At 40.2% G+C, this 24,769-nt stretch overlaps 1 protein-coding gene across 2 annotated transcripts in view; it reads left to right on the forward strand.

Annotated features, from left to right (window-relative positions):
• SLK (STE20 like kinase) overlaps nucleotides 1-24,769 on the forward strand; it is a 42,929-nt gene that overhangs the window by 10,001 nt on the left and 8,159 nt on the right. The window contains exons 2-12 of one of the 2 annotated variants that reach the window (XM_072340862.1): nucleotides 8,237-8,401; nucleotides 10,734-10,782; nucleotides 11,523-11,672; nucleotides 13,414-13,486; nucleotides 13,699-13,893; nucleotides 14,516-14,597; nucleotides 15,549-15,677; nucleotides 17,377-18,804; nucleotides 20,142-20,272; nucleotides 20,512-20,635; nucleotides 20,844-21,023. In XM_072340862.1, the coding sequence (XP_072196963.1) occupies nucleotides 8,237-8,401; nucleotides 10,734-10,782; nucleotides 11,523-11,672; nucleotides 13,414-13,486; nucleotides 13,699-13,893; nucleotides 14,516-14,597; nucleotides 15,549-15,677; nucleotides 17,377-18,804; nucleotides 20,142-20,272; nucleotides 20,512-20,635; nucleotides 20,844-21,023 (2,706 nt within the window). Of the gene's footprint in view, nucleotides 1-8,236; nucleotides 8,402-10,733; nucleotides 10,783-11,522; nucleotides 11,673-13,413; nucleotides 13,487-13,698; nucleotides 13,894-14,515; nucleotides 14,598-15,548; nucleotides 15,678-17,373; nucleotides 18,805-20,141; nucleotides 20,273-20,511; nucleotides 20,636-20,843; nucleotides 21,024-24,769 lie in introns of both variants that reach the window. The other variant, XM_072340861.1, reaches the window with a different exon arrangement.

Genomic DNA, 24,769 nt, shown 5'->3' on the forward strand with positions numbered 1-24,769 from the left:
TGGAGTAAAAACAAAAATTGACAACAAAACCTGGTATTTAGAAGTAAAGCATTAAAATGAGCTGGTGCACAGACATGACAGGTCCTCTATTTCAGTGACACGAGTTTTTGGTCTTTGACAGTGATGTTAATTCTTAAGTCTTGTTGCCCTGGATGGGTCCTTTAACCTTTGGGCCAGCACAATATAAAGAAAATTGAGTTTATTCTTAATCTGCATTGTGCTGTGAATAGAGCTTATTTCTGTGAGTGTTAATACAGGTCAAACAATAGAGGTGTTAAATAATTCAAGGTGCTGCAGTGGATCAAGAGAAAATCAGAGAGCGTAACTTGAAGCACTTGAGAGATCCTGGCACTTAGGAAATGGATGTTGAATAGCTGATGACGTGAAAACTTTTCAAACTGTCATATTCGACTTTCTAAAGGTTCTTTTGAATCTCGGAAAGGCATTAAAACTGTACGGAGCTGCAGTAACAAGTGTAACAGCCAATAAAACACTTTATCAAAGATGCTTTCCAACAGCTTTAGCATAAGCACAGAAGTGACTTCTGGAATTCCTGGTTCTTCACTGTGATTGCTTTCCATCCATCACAGTGTATGGCAGTGCAGCTCACCACAGGCAGCTCTGGTGCTGCCTTCCTTTTCTCACCTCCTATTTGGGGCGGTTCAGTGCTTGGTGACCTTGTCATGGTCTGGGTCAAGGGACTAAGCCCATTCCAAAGCTGATTCTTCATGGAGTCCATTCCTGTCTTCTGGCTTGGCTCCCTGAACCTGCTCACAGGGCAGCCAGACAAGGGACAGCACTAATGCAGGGGAGAGAGGACAGGACAGTGGAGGTGCTGGCTCAAAAGTAGGAAGGTCAGAAGCGATGTGCCTCACTACTGCAACGAGTATGGATGGTTTACATGCAGAAGCCAGTGTGCTGTTTTTGCAGCACCTGAATAGCCAATCTGTAGGTAGTACCAAGTGGCTGTTTGGATGGCTCTTCCTCATCTCTTGAGCTGTGACACTTGGAGCACAAAGAGCTACAGCTGGAGCAGCACTAAATCTGCATGGCAGAATTTCTGCACTATCAGAATGCTTCCTGCTGATTTCAGGAGGTGGGATGTAGTTTGGGAATTGCTGATGTGAAAGACTCACAAGAAAAGTCCTGGCAGATCACAGGCTGTGTAAGGTCTAAATAGCACGTCATCATGCTGCATTTTGTAGTTAAACTAAATCTGAAGATAACCTGTTCCTATTACAGAGCTGAATGATGCTGTAACTTTGGCTAGAATTCTACATGTGCTGTTCTTTGTAACACATTAATACCAAAGAGATTTGTGCATTTGTCTCTAACAATTTTACTTGAACAAGGATGATGTTCTACAGCTTATTTTAATGACAGCTATCAAAAGCCATTTGACTTTCTGTTTTCTTCAGAAACAGGGGAAAATTCATTGCTACAAACACAGGCATGCAGGGAGCAGCTGAATATATGGGTGGAGAGTTTTGCAACATCTATTGCCGTTGTTAGCGTGGTATTGATGCAGCCATGTTCCGTTTCTTGCTGAGGTCATCAAGTGACTTTTTGTACATGTGAGCTCTTCAACTGCTTCTAATAGCCTGTATTTTTTTTTCCCCTTCATATATGAAGTATGTTTAAGTGTGTTCTTCGCCTTAGGAAGACAGAGGGAGAGGAGGTGATGGCGCTTCGTCTTGGTTGGTTTCAGTTCAGCTGCACTCACTGCACTCCAGAATGTGGCTGACACTGCAGTCTCAAATTATAAAGTGCCCTTTCCCAAACTGCCCCTATTCCTGAACTGTAAATGTTAACTGCGGTTCTGTTGTATTCCATCATCATCTTCAACAAATACATAACTTGTTTCAGTACAGATCCTCAAATGTTTTCTTTCTGCAGTCTGAAATGTAGAGCATTTGATCGTATTCTTTACTTTGACAGCAAATGTTTTTAACTTAATGACTGTACCACATTTTGCTTCAGCAAACCATCGTTTCCCTAGTAACCTATCAGAAGGCCTTTGTTGAAGTGTTCTTAAAGTCCAAAGAAATTGTCATTTGTTCTTTATTTGTGATTTTGTTGACTGGTTCCTCCTTAGTGTAGAGAAGAACCCATTTGCTGTGCTGCAGTCAGATGTGCTTTTCTGCTTTGGGGCATCAATTGCTGTACTGGGTTGGAAGAAGCTTCTTGTCATCCCACCTCTTGTCTGGGCAGAGGAGATCCCAATTTCTGTCTGTAACCCAACCCAAAGCAACAGGGCAAGGAGGAACTGAGGCCTGACCCAGCTGCTGTATTTAAATTAATGAATTCTGGGTTAATATGTATACCTCGGTGAGTGTACAGTGTGCTGTGAAGCACTGGTAAACACAGTGGCGGAGCTACAGGAAGGCAGGGCTCGCAGGGGTGTATTTGTTGGCAGAGAGCTACAGAGTTACCACTTCCAGCTCCAGATGTCTCCCTGGGAAAGTAACAATGTCTCTCGGAGCCATATTCTCATTGAAAGTAACCCAATCTCCGGCGAACTGCAGCCCGTGCTCAGGCTGAGGCCAGAAGCAAGAATGTAACACAGGGACTCCCAGGTAAAGGAGTCGGATTTCTGAAGGTTTGTTCTCCAACAGGTCATAAAATCCTGGGGAGTGAAGGACGGATCCCACCCAGCAGCCGGGCACTGTGGGATTTGTCTGGGGAAAAGCCAGCAAACAACCATAGCTGAAGATGGCTTCAATGCTGCCTTGTTAGCTAATGTCTTAAAGGCAGTTCTAATGAACGGCTAATAATTGTGGTTTGATTAAAAATGATTTAACAATACTATTGGAACCTTTATTAATTTGTCATCTGTAATAAAGGTACACTTATTGCTAAAGATTTAATTTCAGTCTGCAGTGACTACAATAAACTTGTAAATGAATCACATAAATGTTTTGCTTTTCCCAGTGCAGGGGACTGAGCAGATAACTGCAGGCTGGCTGTAGCTGAGGTGAGGATACGCAGGGCTGTGCTTTCTGGGGAGCTGTAGCTCAGCCTGGGGCTGCCCTGGGCTGCTGCTGGCTAAGCTGCACAAAACCTCTACTGGTGGGCTGTGTAGGAGGAAGGCTTCTATAATCAGATATCGTTGCCACTGTGAAGCTGTCTGTAAAGAACCATTTCAGCTCTTTCTCAGTTCAGCCCTGGTTGTCTCACATATACGCTTAGAAATATTCCTTCCACTTTCAGGGAAATGATACATGGACCAGGCTGCAAACTCTGCTTAGCTCCTATGTGAAATACCATGGAGTTAATGAGAACACATAGGGGAAATCATGAAGTTACATATAAAAATCATATCACACACCACTCACAGAAATAACTTCTGGAATCCTCAGAAACCAACTGTGGGGGAAGCAGAAGAACCACAATAAATACAATGTACAAGGATAATGTTAAAATAATAATGTTGCTGTGGAAACAGCTCTGAAAACAGTGTGGCCACAAAGGCAGCACCACCCCACAGTGCCATAAGTGTGCACTGAGCGCTGGGCATGGTGCTGCTAGCAGAATTTGGTGGAAGGAGGGACCCTCCTATCTACACTGCTATTGCTGTATGTTGCCCCTGCCATTAAGCATTTACTTACCTATGGAAGAAATGATGTAGCAGGCAGCTACAGCACGCCGTGCAGGCAGTGTTGTTTCTTCTTTGATTGGCCTTTGGTGGTGGATGCTGCCCTTCATTAGCTCCTCAGCAGCTCTGTAGCCATCATCTCAGTGTGTTGGAGCAGGTCTGCTGAAACTATGGACCTTGGATTTCCATTTTATTTCCTCATCTCAGATACTCAAACGTTGTTCAGTGAAAACAGATGTGAAATAATGTCACTTCTTTGTATGAGTTGTCTCTTCTTCCTTCATCTTCAGGAGCTGCTATCTCCTTCCCTGGCTTAACTTCTGATTTATTATAAAACCAGTGGTTTAATATTGCTGTTCAATTTGAATTGATGCTCTTAATTATCTCAAGATCTGATGTTAGAATTAAGGCTTCCTTTTGTTTGATTAACAGATTATAGAGAAAAAATCTACTTTTGTTAGCCAAGAATTCCTCGCCGTGTTTGAAAGCTATTGAACAATTAATGCTGATCAGTCACACAGGTTTTTAATTTCAGAAAGCACGGAACATTATTAGCTAAGCTGCAGGGAATTTATACACCAGAGCCCAGTGTAGTTTCTCCAGTGGGCCCAGCTGCTGCGTACACATTTCTTTGATCAGACTGTTATAATCTGCAACCATGGCAGCTGTTTCTCCTTGATTGGTGCAGTCAGGGAAGCCTGAGCTCTGCTGCCTTCTGACAGCTGTAACAACCAGCTCCTGCCTTGCTGCATGAGGAAGGTTTTTGGTTCCGATTGCTCAGATCAGACGCCATCAGGACGCACACGGGGAGCTGGATGTTATGCAGAAGTGCAGCATTTTACACTGAAAGCATTTTTTGCTGGATAGGGATGTGTGCTTTCCACTTCCTGGCAAGTCTGAGGTGCTGTGAGTGTGACTGTAGTTTTGTCATGAGGAATGACTCAGAGAGGAAGAACTTCTCATCTGGTTGGTCTTGCTGCTTGCAACGCATTCTGTGAGGTTATGTAACATCTCAGAGGAGATCAGGCTTAGGGAAGAAAAGTGACAAATGTTTTATCTCTCATCTCAGCAGTGACTCCAGCTGACTGAGCAGCAGGTAAAGGACGTACATCTCTCAGCTGTAAACAGTGGTTTAATGTTGAGCTGCCTACGTGCTGCATCACAGGCAGGAAGCTGCGCTGTTGGGTAGGGAGCATTTGTTGGTGGTATGAAAGCGAAACAGGTCCTCCCAGCCAGGGCCAAAAACTTCATGGGGGTCACGTAAAGATGAAGGACAGTTATCTCTGAGCTGTAATCCTGTTAGTGTGGAACAGGGGCTCTGCCCTCCCTGTTGTCAATGCCTGGGAATATGTAACTGCTTGGCTGGGCGCCCGGACAGTAAATCTGTCTCTTAATATTCTGCTATCAGTCTCTTTGCAAAGCTTTCAGATCTGGAGCTTGTTTGGATATGTGACACTGTACAAACATCCAGAAGGAAGAAGGAGGGCTCACCAGTTTCATGCAGTTGTGGATCCCAGTTCATGTGAAATGGTTATTCCTTTCTCCGGTACTGATAACATTTCCAGCTGTTTCCAGTGTTCCTGTACAGTAGATGTCATTTCCATTTTAGAGCAAGGGATGTAAGTTCAGAGAACTGATTTGCAAGTTCTGATTTTCAAAGCAGTATTTATTCTGTACAGCCCTGCTAGCTGTCTTTCTCAAAACAGAGCTTGGAGAAGAAAGAGATTTTTGTGTTCTTTGCCAGCAAGGCTGCCCCTTGCATTGCAATGGTGTAACATATAGTTTGCTATTCCCCTGTGCATACTGTCTCTCTGTAAGTTAACATTTGCTGCAGTAGCATTAAATATTTAATCCAAATAGTGGTTTGTTGGGTAGAAGGATTACAATGTTTATGTATTGTCAATACGTAGTAGCATAGTAGTAGTCAGTAATGTCCCTGATGTATTTTCATTGTCTCGCTGTGTTAGTCAGCTTGTGAAGGAGTGCTGTTCCAGTTCAGCTTTGAACCATGCCTACATATCGTTGGAGAGGAAATCTTCTTAGTGCCAAGGCAGTCAGTCTCTCAGTCTCTCTTCCTTCCCTGTTTCCACGAGGCAGGATTGAACCATAATCATAAAAGGCAGCAGTTCAGATGTCTCAGCGTAGGATTGAAGCTTAAATCCACTGTTACAGAAGTGCAGTCAAAGGAACTTACTCCGAGTGTGTGCAACCTCTGAGAAGCATTAATGACTGATTTAAAATGTGAACATGCCCAAATGCAAAGTGAGTATATGCAAATCAAGGCTGCCGCTACAATAACAGTTTTGCTTCTGCTCTGACCTTTGGGGATTGTTATGTGGCAGAAGAAAAGCTTCAGCCAAAGCCTAGAAGAAACAAACGTGCCCCCACAAGGCTCTGAGTGCTCTTTGTTCCTCTTTGTCTCTGGGCTGGGAAATGCAGTACCACACAAGGCCGCTAGAATAGAGGCTTCCCCTTAGTTGCCTAATGAGTTTTAGGGGGAAATCTTTCACAGAGAGAACACTTTTCATATTGTTACGGGATATTTCAGCAGTTAAAACTGCTCAGTCACACAGGTTTGGGTTTAATTCTCAGTTCCAAAGTGCACAATATTTCTTACAGCCATTCACATAAGTCGATGCTTACTGCAGAGCGGGGTGAGCATTGTATGATGGAAACTGATAACATCTTACTCAAAATGAACCTTTAAAATCACAACACATGTTAAGATGTTCTTTATTTTCAGGTGTAACTTGATGTACACTTGGAATGTTTTGTCTGCCCTCAGGAATCCAGTGGAAACGTGCTGATTTTAAAGCTTATTTCTTTTGAGGAGGAATAAAAAGGCTCTGGATCTTGGCATACAGTTACTCTTGTTATTATTGGAATTCAGACTGAGAGCGTACATTGGCTTTGTTTATAATTGAGATGCCTATAAAGATAATCCTACAGTCTCTATCATCGCTTCTGTTTTTTAATGAGATGCTTTAATAGAGCAACAAGGAGGAAATAGAAATTTCTTTCAAAGCACATTTCTGAGGACTTCAAGCAAAAGGATCTGGGGGGAATCAAAGTACTGAGTAAATCTGACCAGAGGAAAAAAGGCAGCGTGTGCTGGAAATGCAGGCAGCCCCCCGGAGTGCGGTTGTGTATCGTAATGTATTGGTGCTTCTTCCTTTCCAGCAAAGGTGAAATTGAATCTGAAAGCAGCATTATCTCTCAGTAGTAACCGATGTAGAAGTGGAAATGTCGTTCAGTTTAAAAAATATGATTATGGCAAAGTTATGTGTAAATTTGTGTGAAAACCAACATTTCTGGTCTTCTCGTGTTCTTGTGAAGTATCCTCATCAATCACACAGTACTGCAGAGAGTGCATTGCCATACTTTGTTCCAAAACATAAAGGTGTAATTGAGATTTCATTGTTTTAGAAGGCACTTTCGCAACTTGTTTTCTGGGCACATGAACCCACCAGGTCTATATCTGTTGTGATGTGTGTGCCTCCGGTGGCGCAGTGGTATAAGTTGCTGCTTGCAACACCAGAGGCCCGGGGTTCAAATCCCCCCTGTGGCATAAGTGGCAGAAATGCAGCTCTGCTACACAGGGGGCTCAAATCCCGGGAGTTGGACTCGATGATCTCTAAGGTCCCTTCCAACTCGCACGATACTGTGATACTGTGTGATCTGCAAAGCTCTGGGTTTCATTTAAAACGGAGCTCTGAGTTGGAACGTTGGTCTTACATTTCTGCTATAAAGCATGAAACCAAACCAAATAATTTCTCATAGTATTAAGCATTAATTTTTTCCCCCTTCATATTAGTAGACTGACTGTAGGAAAAGTTCTCAGTCATTTTAGTCATAGCAGATTCATCTTGCAGTTGTTTTTGCTGTTATGGCTGTTTTATGGAACACTTCCATAAACATCTGGTTTAGATCTTCTGTTTTGTTTAGTTGAGAGAACTCTTCACGGCTGTAGAATTGTGCCCATCTTTAAAGCTTGAGAAATTGCAAGTTACTCCTTCAAAGAACTTGCAGGAGGATTATGAGGTGTGCATAATACACAGACACGTGGTGCTCATTGTGAAACAATCACAGTAAGGTGTCCCCACAAACTGATAACAGCTCAGCATCTTTTTAATGCAGGTGCCTCAATGCAGCCCCTGGCTCGAGAAGAGCATAAGCTCCTGTTTTCTGGTAGAAGATGGGTTTTGTGTGGCTCTACAGACAGCTGTGCTGCCACAATGCAGGCAGTGTCAGAAGGGGAGGGTGGAGCTGCCTGATAGTCCTTGCCAAGTGTTGGTAAATGGTTATTTGAGGAGTAGCACAGAACTTCATCCAAGGCATACAAATAGCAATGGCCATAAGCTACTGACTGCTCCATTGCTTCAGAAACGCAGCTGGAACCGAGTATTGCCATGTCTCTGTCTTACATTGAGTCTCAACCTCGAGAGAAATTGCTGAGCCTTTGTTTATCTGCTGGCATTTATCTACTCTTTGTAATAAAGCTATTCTCTTTTTGTGGAAAAGGCAAACTAAAGGCAGAGACCCAGCACAGACTTATCAAGAGGGATGAGTTTGTTTTTTTGCTGGTGACAGCTGTCTGTGGAAATCCATATCTAAATATCTGCTGTGACTTCTTTTTAACAGGCTCAGAACAAAGAAACGAAGGTGCTGGCTGCTGCAAAGGTGATCGATACGAAATCAGAAGAAGAACTTGAAGATTACATGGTAGAGATTGATATTTTGGCATCCTGTGATCATCCTAACATTGTTAAGCTCCTAGATGCCTTCTACTATGAAAACAATCTGTGGGTAGGTATTTTTCTTCTCTAAATACTTGCATTTGTTTTGAAAGAATACTGACATTATATATTTTCCTGGTTTTCTTTTAGTACTGCTTATCAATCACATTTCTTCTGGTTGTCTCTGTTGAGATAACTCTACACGTTCAAAACCAATTGGTAAATCATAGGTATGACTTTTAGGAAATCATCACTGCCAAAGTGAGCTACTCCAAGTCAGCAGTTTGAATCTAGAATTGGGAAAGGAGCAGTTCATTTTGGTGCATGGGGAGAGTTCTTGGTGCCGAATTGTTACAGCGGGATTCAAATGTTAATTACATTTGCACAGTTTAGAATGAGATTTGGGATTTGCAGCTGTGTAATAAATAATAGGCTGAAAAGGTACTGATTAAGGACAGCTTGGGAAGTATTTTAGGTACATGCAAGTTGGTGCTTCCAGCAAGGAGAGTTCACCAGTTATTAAACAGTTATTCTTATATTCAACAGTTATTCTTCAACAGTTATTCTTATATTGATATTTGCAGACGGAAGTGCGGTGGGTGTATGTATGACCGTACCTCAGTTTGCTGCTGTGTCCTATGCACCGAATCACTTGAGCTATGAAAAGAATTCTTTTCTTCTGAATGGCTCGATGTGATATTTTAAGTGCTTTGAGGATTATACTAAGAACACGCATCTCCTTAAGAGGAGTTTGTAATCCTAAAAGATACCCTAAAAGAAATGTAAAACTCCACGGAAATTTTCTTTTAACTGTGCTTTTTCTTTTAAGCATGGAAACAATTGAATTGTAATACCATGTTTCCTGATGATTCTGATTAACTCTGTGAAGAGTTTGTGTAACCCAAATGTGGAGTAGAATGATATTGTGTCATACAGTGGAGTAATGGAATGGAACAATTGGAATTATGAACAAATTTCCACACAGAGAGGTGAGCATGAAAGCAACTGCATAGAAGCAGAATGGGAAACTGAGTTAAAATAGACTTACTGGCAGATTAAAGTTAGAAGGGAAACAAACAGTTGTAAAATGATATGATACATCTGTAATCACAGAGAAGATAGTGATGTGAAAGTGAGAGAGAGGGAGGGCTCAGAGTGGTTTGCTCACCACTCTGATGTGGTACATAAATGGAACTTAATGGAGGGGGAAAAGAGAAAACAAAAGAAACTGGAACATGAAGAGTACGGTTTTGCTTTCCAGCTTTAGAAACACCATTTCTGTACCGAAGGGACCTTTGTCAGATTGTCAGACAAAACTTAAGATTGTACAGAGAAGAACTGTTCATATAGAATTTCCTACTCTTCAGTTACTTGGCAGAAGGTGTTCAGAAGCATCAAGTGAGAGAATGGTTTGAAGAACTCACAGGGAGTTCCATTACATAGTACGTATGTTAGTAGCATATTAATTCAAACAGTACTTTCAGGTGGTCACATGAGTGCTAAGAGAGTTATTGTGTAAGCTGTAATTTGAAGTTTCTTTGAGCAGTTATGCTCTGATTCTGAAAGCACTCTAAAGCAAAAGACTTCCCAGAGCTTCATTCGATTTCTGACCAAAATGCTCCTCAGACTGAAAACTACAGTTTAATGTTCAGAGTTCAAATTAAGGAAGAAAAACACCCAGTGAAAGGTTGGGGACTTTTGGACGGCCTCTCCTCACGTCTCTGCTCTCCTCATTCTCTTTGTCTGCCCTTTTTCTCCCTTGTTTATGTTCTTTATGTCCTACGTGTCAGCAGATTTTGTGCCCCCAAGCAGTGACAGTGCAGCTGATTTCTGTTTCACACATAAGTTGAGTTGCTGTGGGATTGTTAGATTCTGGGATAAAAGCACTGGTGTGTTATAGAGAACAATGAAAATGGAGGAAAATTGAAGTTATTCATTTTCCATCATTTTAAAGATTATTTGTCCATATTTTTATCTCACCCGAAGCAAATTAACACGGGGATAACATCTGCTGGAAAAGCATGTAGCTCTTCGACTTGGACCATTCAATCGGAGATTATCGTATAAAAGTGCAGTACAATAACTGAGAGATGAGTACACAGAGATCACGTGAATCACGTTACTGGTGGGATTCAAGCTGACCTTAATACTTTGTACGGTGGCATTTTATCTTTGGATTAACACTCTGAGGATCTCCAAGCGTTTCTCAAATAATTTATGTCTGCTTCCCAGCCCTGCTGTTAGCTTGGTAGTGGTATCAATATCTTGTAGAGGTTACTGCAAACATTTTCAAGGTCAAATAGTCTGAAGCTGTAGTCTCCCAGTAATGCTCCTTTAATCAAAGGTTCAGCCCAGCAGAACTACTTAATTTGTAATCGATGTATTCTTTTGTTTATATACAGATCCTGATCGAATTTTGTGCAGGTGGAGCAGTAGATGCAGTAATGTTGGGTAAATAAGTTGTTTCCAATATTTAATTTCTTAACATCTTTATAGTGATAAAATATTTTAAGCACAGATTGTTCACAGATTGTTTTGAAATACAAATGTATGTGTAATAGGTGTGGTACATGTGTTGAATGTCGGGGTCCTTAAGAAAGTATTTACAACAGTATCTGTGGATACGATGAGTTTTCTCTCATTTTTAAAGTGTTTATTTATTCTCAAAACCCGTTTTAATGTCTCGATCCTTGAAGTGAATGTAATGAGCTGTTTTCATACCCCTATGGAGCTCTCCTTTTGTTTTTAAATGCTCTATACTGATCCTTTTTCAGGATCCCGTTCTTCCCCTTTTCCAGTCATCCTCCCATTTACATTGTGATAACTTTTTATTGTGCATCAGTCTTATACTCCTCCAATTAGTGCATGCTAATACTAGTAAGTAAGGGATCTGTTTAACAATATTTATGTCTTATCACAGAACAGGTGCCCAATCTCTGCACTCTGTGGTATTTCACAGTTCAGATGGGTAGGTGTGTGCAGTTCATTGTGAGGAGGGGTTGATGAAGAGGTGAAATTTTTGTTTCACTGATTGGAAATGTAGCTGTTAACCCAAACGGAGCAATATTAGGTTCAGAATCTGACAGATTGAGGTGTTTTGTTTTTTTTTATGATATATAGTGCTTGCTATGAACAAATGACATAAAAATGCGAAAATGGTGTGTGCTTATTTCTGCCTCCTTCTCTTTCAGAGCTGGAAAGGCCATTAACGGAGCCGCAGATCAAAGTGGTGTGCAGGCAGACACTGGAAGCGTTGAACTACTTGCATGAAAATAAGATCATCCACAGAGATCTAAAAGCTGGCAATATTCTTTTCACATTGGATGGAGACATTAAACTGGGTGAGTGTGTTACATGCAAAACTTCCCTAGAACGTAGCATGCTTAATTATACATTAATTTAACTTATTGTGGTAACTTCCTTTTTATAGTTTTCGGTTTTGAAAATGAACATTCTTTGCCATGACTGGAGAGAGGTACCTGGTGCTGTTTTCCGTTATTTTTACTTATACCAAGAGAATAAATTTAACTATCTCAGTTTTTCCAGTAGGAAAAAAGATAGAGTTGTCTGGATCTGTTAGGTTCAGGGCTTCATACAGGCAGATGGGTATAAACTATTAAGATGACAGCTAATTAAGAACCTGCCTGACCAGATTATTGGTTCTTGTAGCTGTGTTTTTGCATGGATTTCCTTGCACAAGGTTATTCTTTGTAACTATAGCACTGAATGATTTCCTTGAATGAGGTTATTATTTGTAGCTCTAATATTTAACACGTGCTTCTCTCTTCATCCACAAATCTTTTGCTTTTTCTTGGAAGCCTGAAGACTTTAGTCATGGATTCATTCTCATGGGGCACATTTATAAATATAATGGAATCACCTCCTTAATTTCGAAGTATTACTGTATAAGGGAAAATAAAAATCACAGTAAGCCTCATGGTGAGGGAGACATGAATTTGCTTCTGTTCCTTTTAATTATAAGCTGGTTCTTCCTCATATGGACTGTAACTATTTTAAGCTTTTGTCAAACTTGGCTGTAACACAGCTCTGTGCAGGCTGTCAAGATACTACTTCACAGTTCAGACCAGAGAGAGTTTTCCCCCATAAATACATTTAGTGATGTATTCAGGCTCGCTAATTAACACCCATATAAAACATTTTAAACCTTTTTCAAATCTATTTTGCTTTCCTCTTCTGAAGTGTACAGCTTCCCTTGAAAAAGTGTTCTAGCCCTTTTAAGTTCTCTGTACTTCTTGTTTCAGGTACACACAGAAGTGGATCATTCTTTGCTTTATAAATACTTGAATGGGAAATGATTAGTTCTATTTCATGCGTGCTTTACTATTTAGTATCTGTGGTCCCCTCAGTGTTTCAGGCTTTGCATTTGAACAAATAGCTCCTTTAATCCTTTTCCCCCCCCTTACAGAGCAAAATTGGGCTTCTCAAGCATTGAGCCCATCGAGTCAATTGGTACCGATTAAGGACAGCAGCATATGGCTATTTTGTTCCTTTTCTATAATCTCTGTATTTTCATTAAGGAAAGTCACAACCATAATTTAATTTAATTTCTATTTAAGTGTCATCTTTTTTTCCTGTAGAACACGGTGCTTTAAAGACAAATGACACAGAGGAAAAAGCGAAACATAAAACCTCACTTTTGGAGATTTTAAATAACAAAAACAAAAACTGAATGATGATTTGAATTAATAAGATAAACAATAAGCTGTATCTGAGCATTACAGCCTTCCTGCACTAAAGTCATTTTCTAATTAAAATAACTTAACCTGCTTATTCCTGTTGCAAATACATGCCTCTGTCTTGCCACACACAGCTCAATGTTGGCGTTACATTTTTTAGCAACAGAGAGCAAGATTTACTCAGTATCTTTTCCTAGCAATACTATGAAACCTGAATGCCTGAGTAGGCAGTTATCAGAGTGCAAATACTTCTATTTCACTTGAATTTTCAATGCAGCAGAATGCCTGCTTTGGGATATGAAACATCTGAAAAACAGCCGTAAGATATAAAAATACAATGTGTTTGCCACCTTCAAGTTAACGGTATTTTCTCATTCATTTTAAGCGGATTTTGGAGTATCAGCTAAAAACACAAGAACCATACAAAGAAGGGATTCTTTTATCGGCACACCGTATTGGTAAGTGCACTGTTCTGCTGAATTTCAGTTAGAACCAATATCCTAATATTACCTTTGTTAATACTGCAGTGCTGTAAGCTTGAGAAAGCGTAAATGTTTCAAGAGTAGAATCTGCTTCTTAAAAATGCTGCAATAAATTCAGATTGTTTAGAACCCTTTCCATAAGATCAGAGTGCATTTTCTAACCTGGTACTTCATTCCTCTGTTTGCAGGATGGCTCCAGAAGTAGTAATGTGTGAGACATCTAAAGACAGGCCTTATGATTATAAGGCTGACGTTTGGTCTCTTGGCATTACTTTAATTGAAATGGCTCAAATAGAGCCACCTCACCATGAATTGAATCCAATGCGAGTGCTCCTGAAAATAGCAAAATCTGATCCACCTACATTAGCACAGCCTTCAAAATGGTTTGTATTTCATTGATAACTTTCCCATCCTTGTTTGTAGAATTTGACCATAAGGCAATGTGTGACTTAACTTCTGTTCAGAGGCACAGCATTGCTGAACTTTATGGTCTTGGTTTTATACATAAAGCCAGGTATGTTTTCTATATATACTCTGCGTGTTTTATTTGTTTATAATCTGATACAGCAGAGACTGTGGTGGTTTTGTTGTAGTTCTGTATAGAAGACTTAATAGTGAAATATTACAGAATTTGAGGGCTTTCCAGGTTTTGTATTAAAATATATGATTATCTCAACTTTGGGAAACAAGAGAGTTAAGTATTTTTACACTGAGAAGACATAAAAAAGCTGTTATCTACTCGATCACTGTGATATCCTGGTGAGATTCAGTTACTGGTATAGCAGATGGGCTGTACTGTAAATTCCGAGACAAAAGTAAACTCTTCTATAAATAGAAGATCATATTAAAGATGACATGAGTCACGCTGGTCTTTCTGTGCAGTCATTATCTTTGTCTAAATCAGTAGAAGGACCTGAAGTTGTAGCATAGATGCATATGAAAGCAAAAAAGACAATCTCATGTCAAGACTAAAGAAAAGACTCTGCTGGTTTGCTTTGTGTGCAGGTCATCGGATTTTAAAGACTTTCTAAAGAAATGTTTGGAAAAGAATGTCGATACAAGGTGGAGTGCAACCCAACTCCTGCAGGTATGAGGAATTCATTCTTCAGAACTGCTGTTTAAAGACAAACGTTTTCTATTCTATTAAAAGTAACTATTTAAATACCTTGAGGTGTTTGTACACGATGTTCCTAATGTTGTTGGAAGATGTTTCTGCAGTAGGAGCTGACAAAATAATACAAGGTGCAGATCCAATTCTTTGTTTACGTGTTTTGATGAGGTGTCATTACTTATTTTGCACAAGTAGTTAAATTATACTTTGATGCTTGTAGTGGGTGGAGCTCATCCTCACGTAAGGAGACAATTGCTGACGGGTGTTCTCAAAGCTTTAGTGCTCGGCTGCCTTCTATAATGCTGTCACTGCAGAATAGCTAAACAGAAGTCGATGTGACCAGGTGCATTTGATTCTGTTTAACGTCAGCACACATTTACTTTATCCGGAATACATCTGACATGTTGAATAGGTTTAAGCAGAAGGACCAATCAGAGAAAGAAGATTAAGATGGTAGGAGCAGGAGAAGAGCAGGTGTCTGCTTTCCCTTAAAGAAAAATGCAGAATTCTTTGTTCTTGTTGGGAAAAAACATTACAAAGAAAAAAAGCCACTTTTTTTTCTGGAGAGAATATTTCTAGATAAAACTTCCCAGGAAACAGTTTTACTGTGGAACTGAAAAGGAATGAAAACCATTTCCAGGAAAAATAACCTTTTAAAAAATCTTTCTACTTTTATTCTTTGGACTATGACAAAGGTCAGTAGAAATGAATAACGTGCGTTTTAATCGTATTTGTTGGACTTCTTGCACAGTCTGTTTGATTGCAAATGTTTTGAATTTAAAACTTCAGCAGAAAGAGGTGAAACAGTTATGATTAATGTTAAAATGAGTTTGAGAGAATTGGGGCAATGTTTCTTTTAAGATATGTTTTCCTAGTTGTGAGGTTTGCACTTAATGATGTGCTTTTCTTTATTATTATTTTCACAAGCATCCATTTGTTACCGTTACTTCCAATAAACCAATAAGAGAATTGATTGCAGAAGCTAAGGCAGAAGTTACAGAAGAAGTGGAAGATGGTAAAGATGAGGATGAAGAAGAGGAAACAGACAATTCTCTGGTCAGTTTAAATTTAGTTGTTAAAATGAGCAAATAATTTCAATTACAAATTTTTATGGATTTCTCAATTTTTCTGATGTTTCACCCAACTTACAGTTCAAGTCTTCTGAGCATTACAGCATAAACATACAATAACCTCATTATAGTCAGTGCTTTGAAAATTAGCCTGCTCTTAAACTCATTAAGAGCTAATAATGAAATCCGTTGTCTTCATTTGTTTTCACACGTATATGCGGTGTAGAATGTTTATTTATAAAAGGTTTAAGTCTAAATGACTAGATGAATAAAAACATATTTGTATATTTCATGATGCTTAGACCAAGAAGGAAAGTGTGAGAGTGTTATACAGCAAACCAGCTGTGACTGTCAAAAGAACATAATCCAAAGTCAGGAAAACAAATTTTACATAGAGGAGATTGTATTTATGAGTGTAACTTTAAAGATGTTTAAGAGTCCCAGAGATGCAGTTCGTTGGAGGGCAAAGCCCTGATGTTCAGTGATGTGGTAATAGGCTGCAGTGTACGTGTAGTTGGCTCTCTGGCATAACTGATTCTAGCACTGTCAGTGATCAGTACTGCTGGTGCCTGCCATTACCAGCACAAGAAGCACACCTCCATTTTCTCCTCATACCTCACTGAACCATTTGTGTTCCCTGGCTTCCGTACTGCTTTCCACCCCAAGCAGATCTCCACAAGTGTGTATTCTCACTGGCTTTCTCCAGGACTCATTCTCAGTCCCCAGCAGCATCACCCACCACCTCCATCAGCTGATCAGCAGCTAAGCTATCAATCTCCGTGTGTGTTGGAGGTGAAGGTCACCCCACAACTCAATTGAGTTGCACAGTAACTTAAGCAATTGTGCCTCAGTGCTGTGAACTACTGGGGGTGATTCCTGTCCCAGCGTAGGGAGCTGTGATGTAGATACATTTGCTGTACTGCATTCGTTTTAAACACTGCTTGGAGAACACTAAGCTTCTGGAATGACACAAACAGAAAGGTCTATTACATGCACTTTCAGATTAAAAGCTTGTTTTCTACCTGCCTAGGGAAGCCTTCAGGTGTAGGATACATGTGATTGTAGCCATGCTTGGTACAATAGCTAACCTAGTATGTTCCCACTGGCAAATCAAAAGCCTGATCTGCAAATTACAGGGTTCTGGCAGTAAGTACAGCCAGAGGTACCGTAATCACCTGGAACACTGGAAGAGCAATTATGGTTAAAATGATTCTTCACCGGTATATTCTTTTTTACATCTGTATGTAATCTGATAATCATTCAGATTTCAGCAACAGCAGTTTCTACAGTTATGTAACTGTTTCTATTCCAGTTCAGTATTTCTACTTACTCAGCCATGCTGGAAGTTTTCACCATTTTAATGGAGCTTCATGGTTATTTAAAAGAAAAGAAATGTTTCTATCAAAGAACAAAAGGAGAGATTTGATAAAGCTGACGGGGTTCTTAGTATTGAATTCTATCAGTTCTGTACTAATTAAAACTGCGTTAATCCTTCTGACACAAAGACACGTTTTTCCAGTCTGGGTGTAGATGGGACCACCAGGGAAAATAAACTAATATAATAAGGAGCAATGGGGTTACATAAAGACTCCCGAGGATTCTGTGGGGTGCCTGGCACTGCCTGACCATGCTTTAAGTCAATCTGAAAGGGATTAAATCTTTGTCTTTCTTTATTTTTTCAGCAGTTACCTGCAGACAAGCGTGCATCTTCTGACCTTAGTATTGCCAGCTCTGAAGAGGATAAGCTTTCACAGAATGCCTCTGTTCTGGAATCTCTTTCTGAGAAAACAGAAAGTAATGCAATTGAGGAGAAAAGCAGCACTATCTTTCCAGATGATAAAACAATTGAAGATGACTCTCAGGACATTAAAATTAGGAAAACAGCTGAAAGCATACCTGATGGGGTGGGCGGTGATATCAAAGTGCAGAATGGTTCCGTGCCGACTGGTGAAGTTGAACAAGGCAAAATATTGCTAATTGAAAAGAATACAGAAAGGCTGGAAAAAACAGCTGAAGACACAGAACCTCAGAAAGGAAGGAAAGAACTTAATGCTGTAGCAAAATCAGAAATAAAGGATGAACACAACTTAAAAACAGAGGAGGAAAATGCCATAGGAAATGCCATAGGAAATGAACAAAGAGAGGAAAATGAACTGCACGTAGTACCTAGAGTTGGCGATGGTGTAGAAGCTGGAGAAGCTGTTTCTGGGGAAACAGGTGAAAAAGAAGAGGAAATCAGAACAGATCTCTCAGAGAGTGAGAATGAAAAGGTCAGTGTAGAAAATATCATAGAGCAAAAGGAAAATGAAGAGGAAGCTCAGAAAGAGGCAATAATAGACGTCAGTACAGACTCTGTGCCTAGTGCTGAGGATAAAGTGTCAGATGAAGAAAAGGAACTCATAAAGCATGGAATTGAAAACATTAAGGAGATAGGTGGTATTGCTGAAACACAGATCAGCGATGGGGATAAAATACCTGAGACATCGGATAAGCCAGTGGAAAGTCAGGCTAAGCAGGTCCTTGAGATAATCAGCTCTGAAGAAACTCCATCAGAAAGCCAAGATAAAGAGATCGAGGTAGAGAAGAAGCTGGCAGAAAGTGAAAATGAGAATATCTGTAAAATAAGTAGCACAGAGGAAATGGAGAGCAAAGACTCCGGAGAAGATGAGGTAGGCCAGAAGGCAATACAGGACAAACCTGAGGGTATTTCTAATAAAATGGTGGACGAACAGACTGAGATGGACCAGAATCCAGAACGCAGAGCTGAGAATATCCAGGAAAACAATATTCAAACGGACAAAGAGCAACCAGAAGTTTCTTCTGATGAAGTAATGAAGAATAAGCTTCAAGGCGCTACCGATGAACAAGCTGATGACTCTGAACTCACGCCAGTCCCCAGTATTAGTATTAGCACTGAAGAAAATAATGAAAAGGTCAAAATGGATAATCAAGACAGTACTGAAATGTTACAGCAGCTGGAATCTGAGAACCTGAAGGAAAATGATGCAGATTCAGGCACAGGTTCTACGGCTGATAACAGCAGCATTGATTTGAACTTGTCAATTTCTAGTTTCCTTAGTAAAAACAAGGAGACGGGATCAATATCTTTACAGGTAAGTACAAGCAATAACGTTTTTAATATAAAATCCCACCAGAGTCCTGTACGAATGCAATACTAAAGCCATCTCCAAATTTGACATTTGTAAGAAAGAAAACAGACTGAAAAACTTGTATGGCTGTGTAAAATATAGGAATGTGTGTGAATGGGGATGTTTTGCATTATGCATTGTACGTGTCTGGATTTTATGCAGCCAAGCGAGTAGCTGCAGAACTGCTGATTATCTTCTTTTTTCATGGTTGTATTCTAATACAGTAAAGTACATATAACAAAGTTTAACTATTAAACACGAAGATTTGTGCACAGTTGTAGTTCAGAGCTAATATTCAAGAAGACTGGTTTGGTGCCTTACCCTGCTCAGAATCCCTGCTTTACCAGGACAAATCTCTTTCACTCTCTGAATCTCCCGTTGAATTCCTGTCACTTCCATCTTATGTTTTTGTTTAGATTTAAAAGATCTAAGGCAGACTGTCTCGAGTTTGTGTATGCCAGACACTACTCCTTTGTGCTGTACTGCAGCAATAGCACTGGGATGAATGAGCTTATTTGGATAAAGCACATTCCGGAATATGAACTTCGCTTTTATCTTTATACTGATATGATTGTTGCTACACTAAGATAGTAACTGTGTAGGAAAAAAAACAAACAAGAACAAACAAACAAAGGATGACTTGAAATAGCTGCGCTATCGTGACTTCAATGTATTTGCGGTAGCCTTAATACAATGGAGGCAAAGTTTCAGCTGGGGTCTCTTTTGTCCAGTAATAAAACATAAGCAGCTCTGAGAAGTGGGAATTACTCCCATTCTGTCAGCAAGGTCATCATCATATGAGTATTGGCTGCTGTCATGTAAGAATTAAAATCAAAACCAACCAAAATAACAGCACGTTGCTAGTAGAATTTATTTCCATAGCACAGTTGAGCAGATGAGTTAAACATCGCTGGCTTTCAGTATTTATTTTCCCAATTAGACACCTTTATTGCTGGCTGGGGAAAATTATAGGCAAAAGCAGGCAGTAATTGTGACTCTTCGGCTCTTGAAAATCAAACTGAGTCTGTTTTGGTCTGGGTTTACCAGTTGTTTTTTCCTCTGAATGGCAATTTGGATGACCAATAATCAGTTTTCCTTTGAGTAAAGAATGTTTCATTTCATGACAATTTTTCAAGTTCCCAGTGAGTAAATTAGGCACTTGATCAGAAGATGCCCTATGCAGTACGCCTCCATACGGACACTTCAGTAATTTAATATTAAGAGAATTTAAACCAAGGAAGAAAAAAAAGGAAGAGTGAACACAGCTTCAATACAGACCCATTTCCCTATGCTTTATTCAGGAAACCAGGAGACAGAAGAAAACTTTAAAGAAAACTCGGAAGTTTGTTGTTGATGGAGTAGAAGTGAGTGTAACCACATCCAAAATAGTGACCGAAAATGACTCCAAAAGTGAAGAAATGAGATTTCTGCGGTAAGCTTTTCCAATAGGAAATTTTGCAAGAGATTCCAGTGTCCTGAACGCAGCGGTTGGTTTTGGTCATATTTGGGGACTAAGTTGTTGGGTTTTTTTCTGTCCATAGAAATAAATGCAAACAGTTTCTCAGTGAGAGGATCCAAACCAGCTTTACTGGATCCAAGCTGTCAGTGCTTTCTCTTTTGCAATTTTCTTTTGTTTTCCCATCAATACAATCTGCTCCCTTTTATTCGTAGGCGTCAGGAGCTGAGAGAGCTGAGGCTTCTTCAGAAAGAGGAGCAGAGAGCCCAACAGCAGCTCAGCAACAAGCTCCTGCAGCAGCGGGAGCAGATGTACAGGCGTTTTGAGCAGGAGATGACAGTGAGTATTTGAATCTTGGTGCCTTTGCAGTATGCCATCGTGACAGAGTCAGCAGAACGCTAGTAGCAACAATACAGGCATTTCCTTCTGTGATGGCTGTGGTTCAGTTTTCATTCTTGCTAATAATAGCAATGTTTCTGCATTATGGGGCGAGTAGCTTGTATGCTAGAACCTGCCTGCCAGCTGTGCTTTTCTGTTTTCTTAACAGGGTAAGAAGCGGCAATATGACCAAGAAATAGAGAACCTGGAGAAGCAGCAGAAGCAGACAATAGAGCGCTTGGAGCAGGAGCACACGAATCGGTTACGGGATGAAGCGAAGCGCATCAAAGCTGAGCAGGAAAAAGAGCTGTCCAAATTCCAGAACATGCTGAAGAACAAGAAGAAGGAGGTAAGAGGTTGCATTTAGGTCTCCCCAAACCCTGTGCGCTGTTATCTGTTGGTTCTGTTCTTTACCTCCAAAAGGAGAGCTAAGAGAAAATCTGATGGCCTAAAGTCTTGTCCAGTTAATAGTAGCACTTAGTAGTGCTAAGGCAAAGTGAGTAACGTTTGACACTGACACGTTATGCTGTTAATTCATTTGCATAAGAGGAGTGGTGTACCTCTGTGTGTTTAACATCCTAAAAGTTGCTTTATTTCACTCTTGGATCAGTTTTGTCCTGCTTGTTTGTACATAAATATCTCCAGTCTTTGCTCTTAGACTTCCAGAGAGTTCTTTAAAAAGAACCCTGTACTGTCCATGCTTTTGCATAGAATAATCCCATAGTATAAAAGTGTATAGAAAAAAATGTTGCGCTCAGTGTGAACTGTATGCTCATAAATAACCATTTTCTTCTTTTTGTGGAACCTCTCGCATTTTTGAGTCTCCTTCTGTTTTCTGGTGATTGGGTCCTACATGGGAAAGCGGGAAGGACGTTCAATATTGCTCTGAGCTAAAAGCAGTTCTTTCACGGAAACAGGAATAGCATGTGGTGATTTGGACTCTGTTTTCTGATGATGCTTCCAGCATTAAACAAACAGACATTTGTTTCTGGCTGTAGGGCTTTGTATTTGCAGCTTAAGAGGGTGAACTAAAGTCTGGAGGAAAACGCAGCTGGTGCTCTAAGCTACCCGTGCTTTATTGAGGTGTGTGCAGCGTTCATTTTTGGAATTCTTCAAAGTTTCTTTTAAAAACAAACAAAAAAAAAACCCCACAACAAAACGACCATCAGCAAAGTAAGAGATTCAGGTGCACATCAGCCTGATTAGCCAGGTTGTATTTGGAAGATGTCTTCTATTCCGGTCTCATTCATCTCAAACTGAAACAAACGTTCCATTCCAGCACGTGGAATGAAAACTTGCTTAAAAACAATTAGTCGTTGGTGTTTCTCGCTTTTAAATTCTTCTGAACGTTTACAACCATTTAATATTTTTTCTGTGGTCATTTTTAAGACTTGCCCTGCATAGATGTTGTCTACGTTTGTGACGCTTAACAAGAGCATCTTATACATTCATATTTGAGATAGTGTCAGCAATGGCTCTTTTTACTGAGGATTTATTTAAGCTTCCAGCAGTTTTTCACAGCTTTACTGTGAAATAAACATACTCTGTAGTCCCTTTTACAATAGTGCTTCAAGAAAATACCGCTTTTACAAGTGGTGGTTTTCTCAGCTATCGCCTATTGTAGCTGCTGCATGAAAAAGCAAGTGACTGCCATTTCTGAGAGCACTGGATAGCATTTGCATGCAAAAAGAAGCTGGTAAATATCTCCTTCTAGTGCTGGCATACCTAAAGCATGCGTTTCTCCGTCTCTTTTCACTAAGCTCTTTTCACTAAACTAACATCCCTGCCACTGAAGTATTGCACGCTTTCCAGTATATCTCTAGTGCTTGACCTGCATGTCCTATGTTCACAATAATGCTTGCTGTGGAGAAAGTGTTCTTTTCGCCACCTTCTGCATGCTTATATACACTGTAGGTTTTTTGTGAAGTGGAGAAAGCACCAAAAGAGCTGAGAAAAGAGCTCCTGAAACGCAAGAAAGAGGAGCTTTCACAAAGCCAGCATGCTCAGGTAACAGCGGCAGCTTCAAGCTACTAAAATACAAAAGGCAGCAGTATTCACACAGCTCCATGATTTCACTTGTTGTTGTTGAATGAATATGAAAGTTAACTCAGACTAACTCTGTGTGTGCTCTTTCTTCAAATACTCCCCTATCACTTCTGATACAGTACAGGTATAAATGCAGGAGCAGTGAGTTCCAGGTTTGTGCTGTTAAGCTTAACATTATGTATAGTGTGCCAAAAAACTGTATTTTACTATGACAAGTTCCACTGCAGTGCTTTTATGAGCTGAGTACCCCCACAAGTCCATCAAATTTTAAAAGCTTGAGTCAGAAGTTATTTTTTGCGTAATATAATCACAGAGGCAGAAAATACGTCGAATCTGTAAGCACAAGGCGTCATTCCTAGCGGCACAACAGATTATCACAGAATCAGGGATGGTTGGGATGAAGGGGACCTTAAGGGCTGTCCAGTTCCACCCCCTGCTGTGAGCTGGGTGCCCCCACCAGATCAGGGCCTGGGGTGCCATCCAACACAGCCTTGGGCAGCTCCAGCGATGGGGAACTCACTGCTCTCTGGGTGGCAGAGCCAGCACCTCACCTCCCTGTGGAGAAGAGCATATTTGATCTAAATCTCCCCTTCTGTTTGTTTGTCCTATCACTACATGCCCTTGTGAAAAGTCCCCTTCTTCTAAAAGATTAGGTCAAATGAATTTACGTAATGCCTAAACACAGATGAATGGAAACTAGGAGATGTCATAGCTTCATGCCTTCAGACTTGCTGCCTTTACGTGAGCTGTCTGTTTTTGTGATGGCTGTAGCCTGTACAAGAGCAAATTTGTCCACAACGAAGTGGTTTTGGATCGAGTAACTTAGATTAAATGTTCATGTGAGTGACTTGGCAGAAAATAACAGCAATAACAGTTTGATTACATGGCCTGCTCAGGAGGGGATTTCCCAGCATAGAATTTGATTGAGTTGCAGCACTCTCCACGCTGGTGATTTGTGTCTCTGGTGTTGTTAAGGAAACAATTCAGGAACTGAATGTTTGCAGTGTTTGTGAAGACCTTGTTTCCTTCGCTGGTTTCAGTTTGTTGAAGAAGGAGTTTTAAAGGTGGAAAATCCATACTTGGAATGGTGCAACAATAGACAAAGTCCAAATGTTCCACTCCAGTATCCAGAAATTCTCTGTGCCTACTTTGTTCCATTCACCATGAGGTTTTAAATGTGTATTATTGACACACTGCAGAGTCTCATTTCTTCTTTTGTTTAAGACCAGCACTATATTTCATTGTATTCTGACATAGGAAGTACATTGTGTCCCACAGGGCGTTGCTCAGGTTATGATTCAGTCTTTTCAGTTGTCTTCATGTACGCTTTTCAACGCACAAATGCAGGATGTAAGTCCCAGAATACAAACCAAGAAGTTTTATTTCCCTATATCATGTTCCAGATGTTTTCTCTTCTCTTTCTGCTCATATGTGCTGATCAGTTTCACTGCTGCCTCCAAATGAGTTAGCAAAAAAGTGTATAACTCCACTATCTACCTATCTATATATAAAAGGACAGCATCGCTAACTCTGGGCAGAGCACTGAAGACTCTCACAAACGTGATACAGTAACGTTCTCAGCTGTTTGTTCAGCACATGTGAGAAACACTTGTGTGACTTTGAATGCTGTGTGTGCAGTCAAATTATGGATTGTGAAGATATTGGTTTAAGAACCTAGGCAGCACCAAGTGGTGATTTTAAAGAGGCAGACTGACTTTTGCAACATCCAGCATGTTCCTGAGTGAGGTCTACGATCTTTGTTGCATGACTGCTTTCTGAGATTGCCAGTTTGACCTCAGTGCTAACAATCAGCAAGGATTTTTTGTGTGTGTGCTTTGGGTTTTTTTTTTATGTGTTGTAAGTAGATATGGAAGCAATGATGTTTCAGCGATTGACAGTAAATCCCCAGCATAACTTTTTTTTGGCTGTGACTACACTAGAGCAGCCGTCCCTCTGCACTTTCCAGATAAAAAGAAGATTACTAGGAGATCAAACATGCTATTAATTATGTGCCTGCTTGCTCAAAATAAACTTTTAGTTTTCTCTTTT

The sequence above is a fragment of the Excalfactoria chinensis genome, chromosome 6, assembly GCF_039878825.1.
Source record: "Excalfactoria chinensis isolate bCotChi1 chromosome 6, bCotChi1.hap2, whole genome shotgun sequence".
NCBI classification, from domain to species: Eukaryota; Metazoa; Chordata; class Aves; order Galliformes; family Phasianidae; genus Excalfactoria; species Excalfactoria chinensis.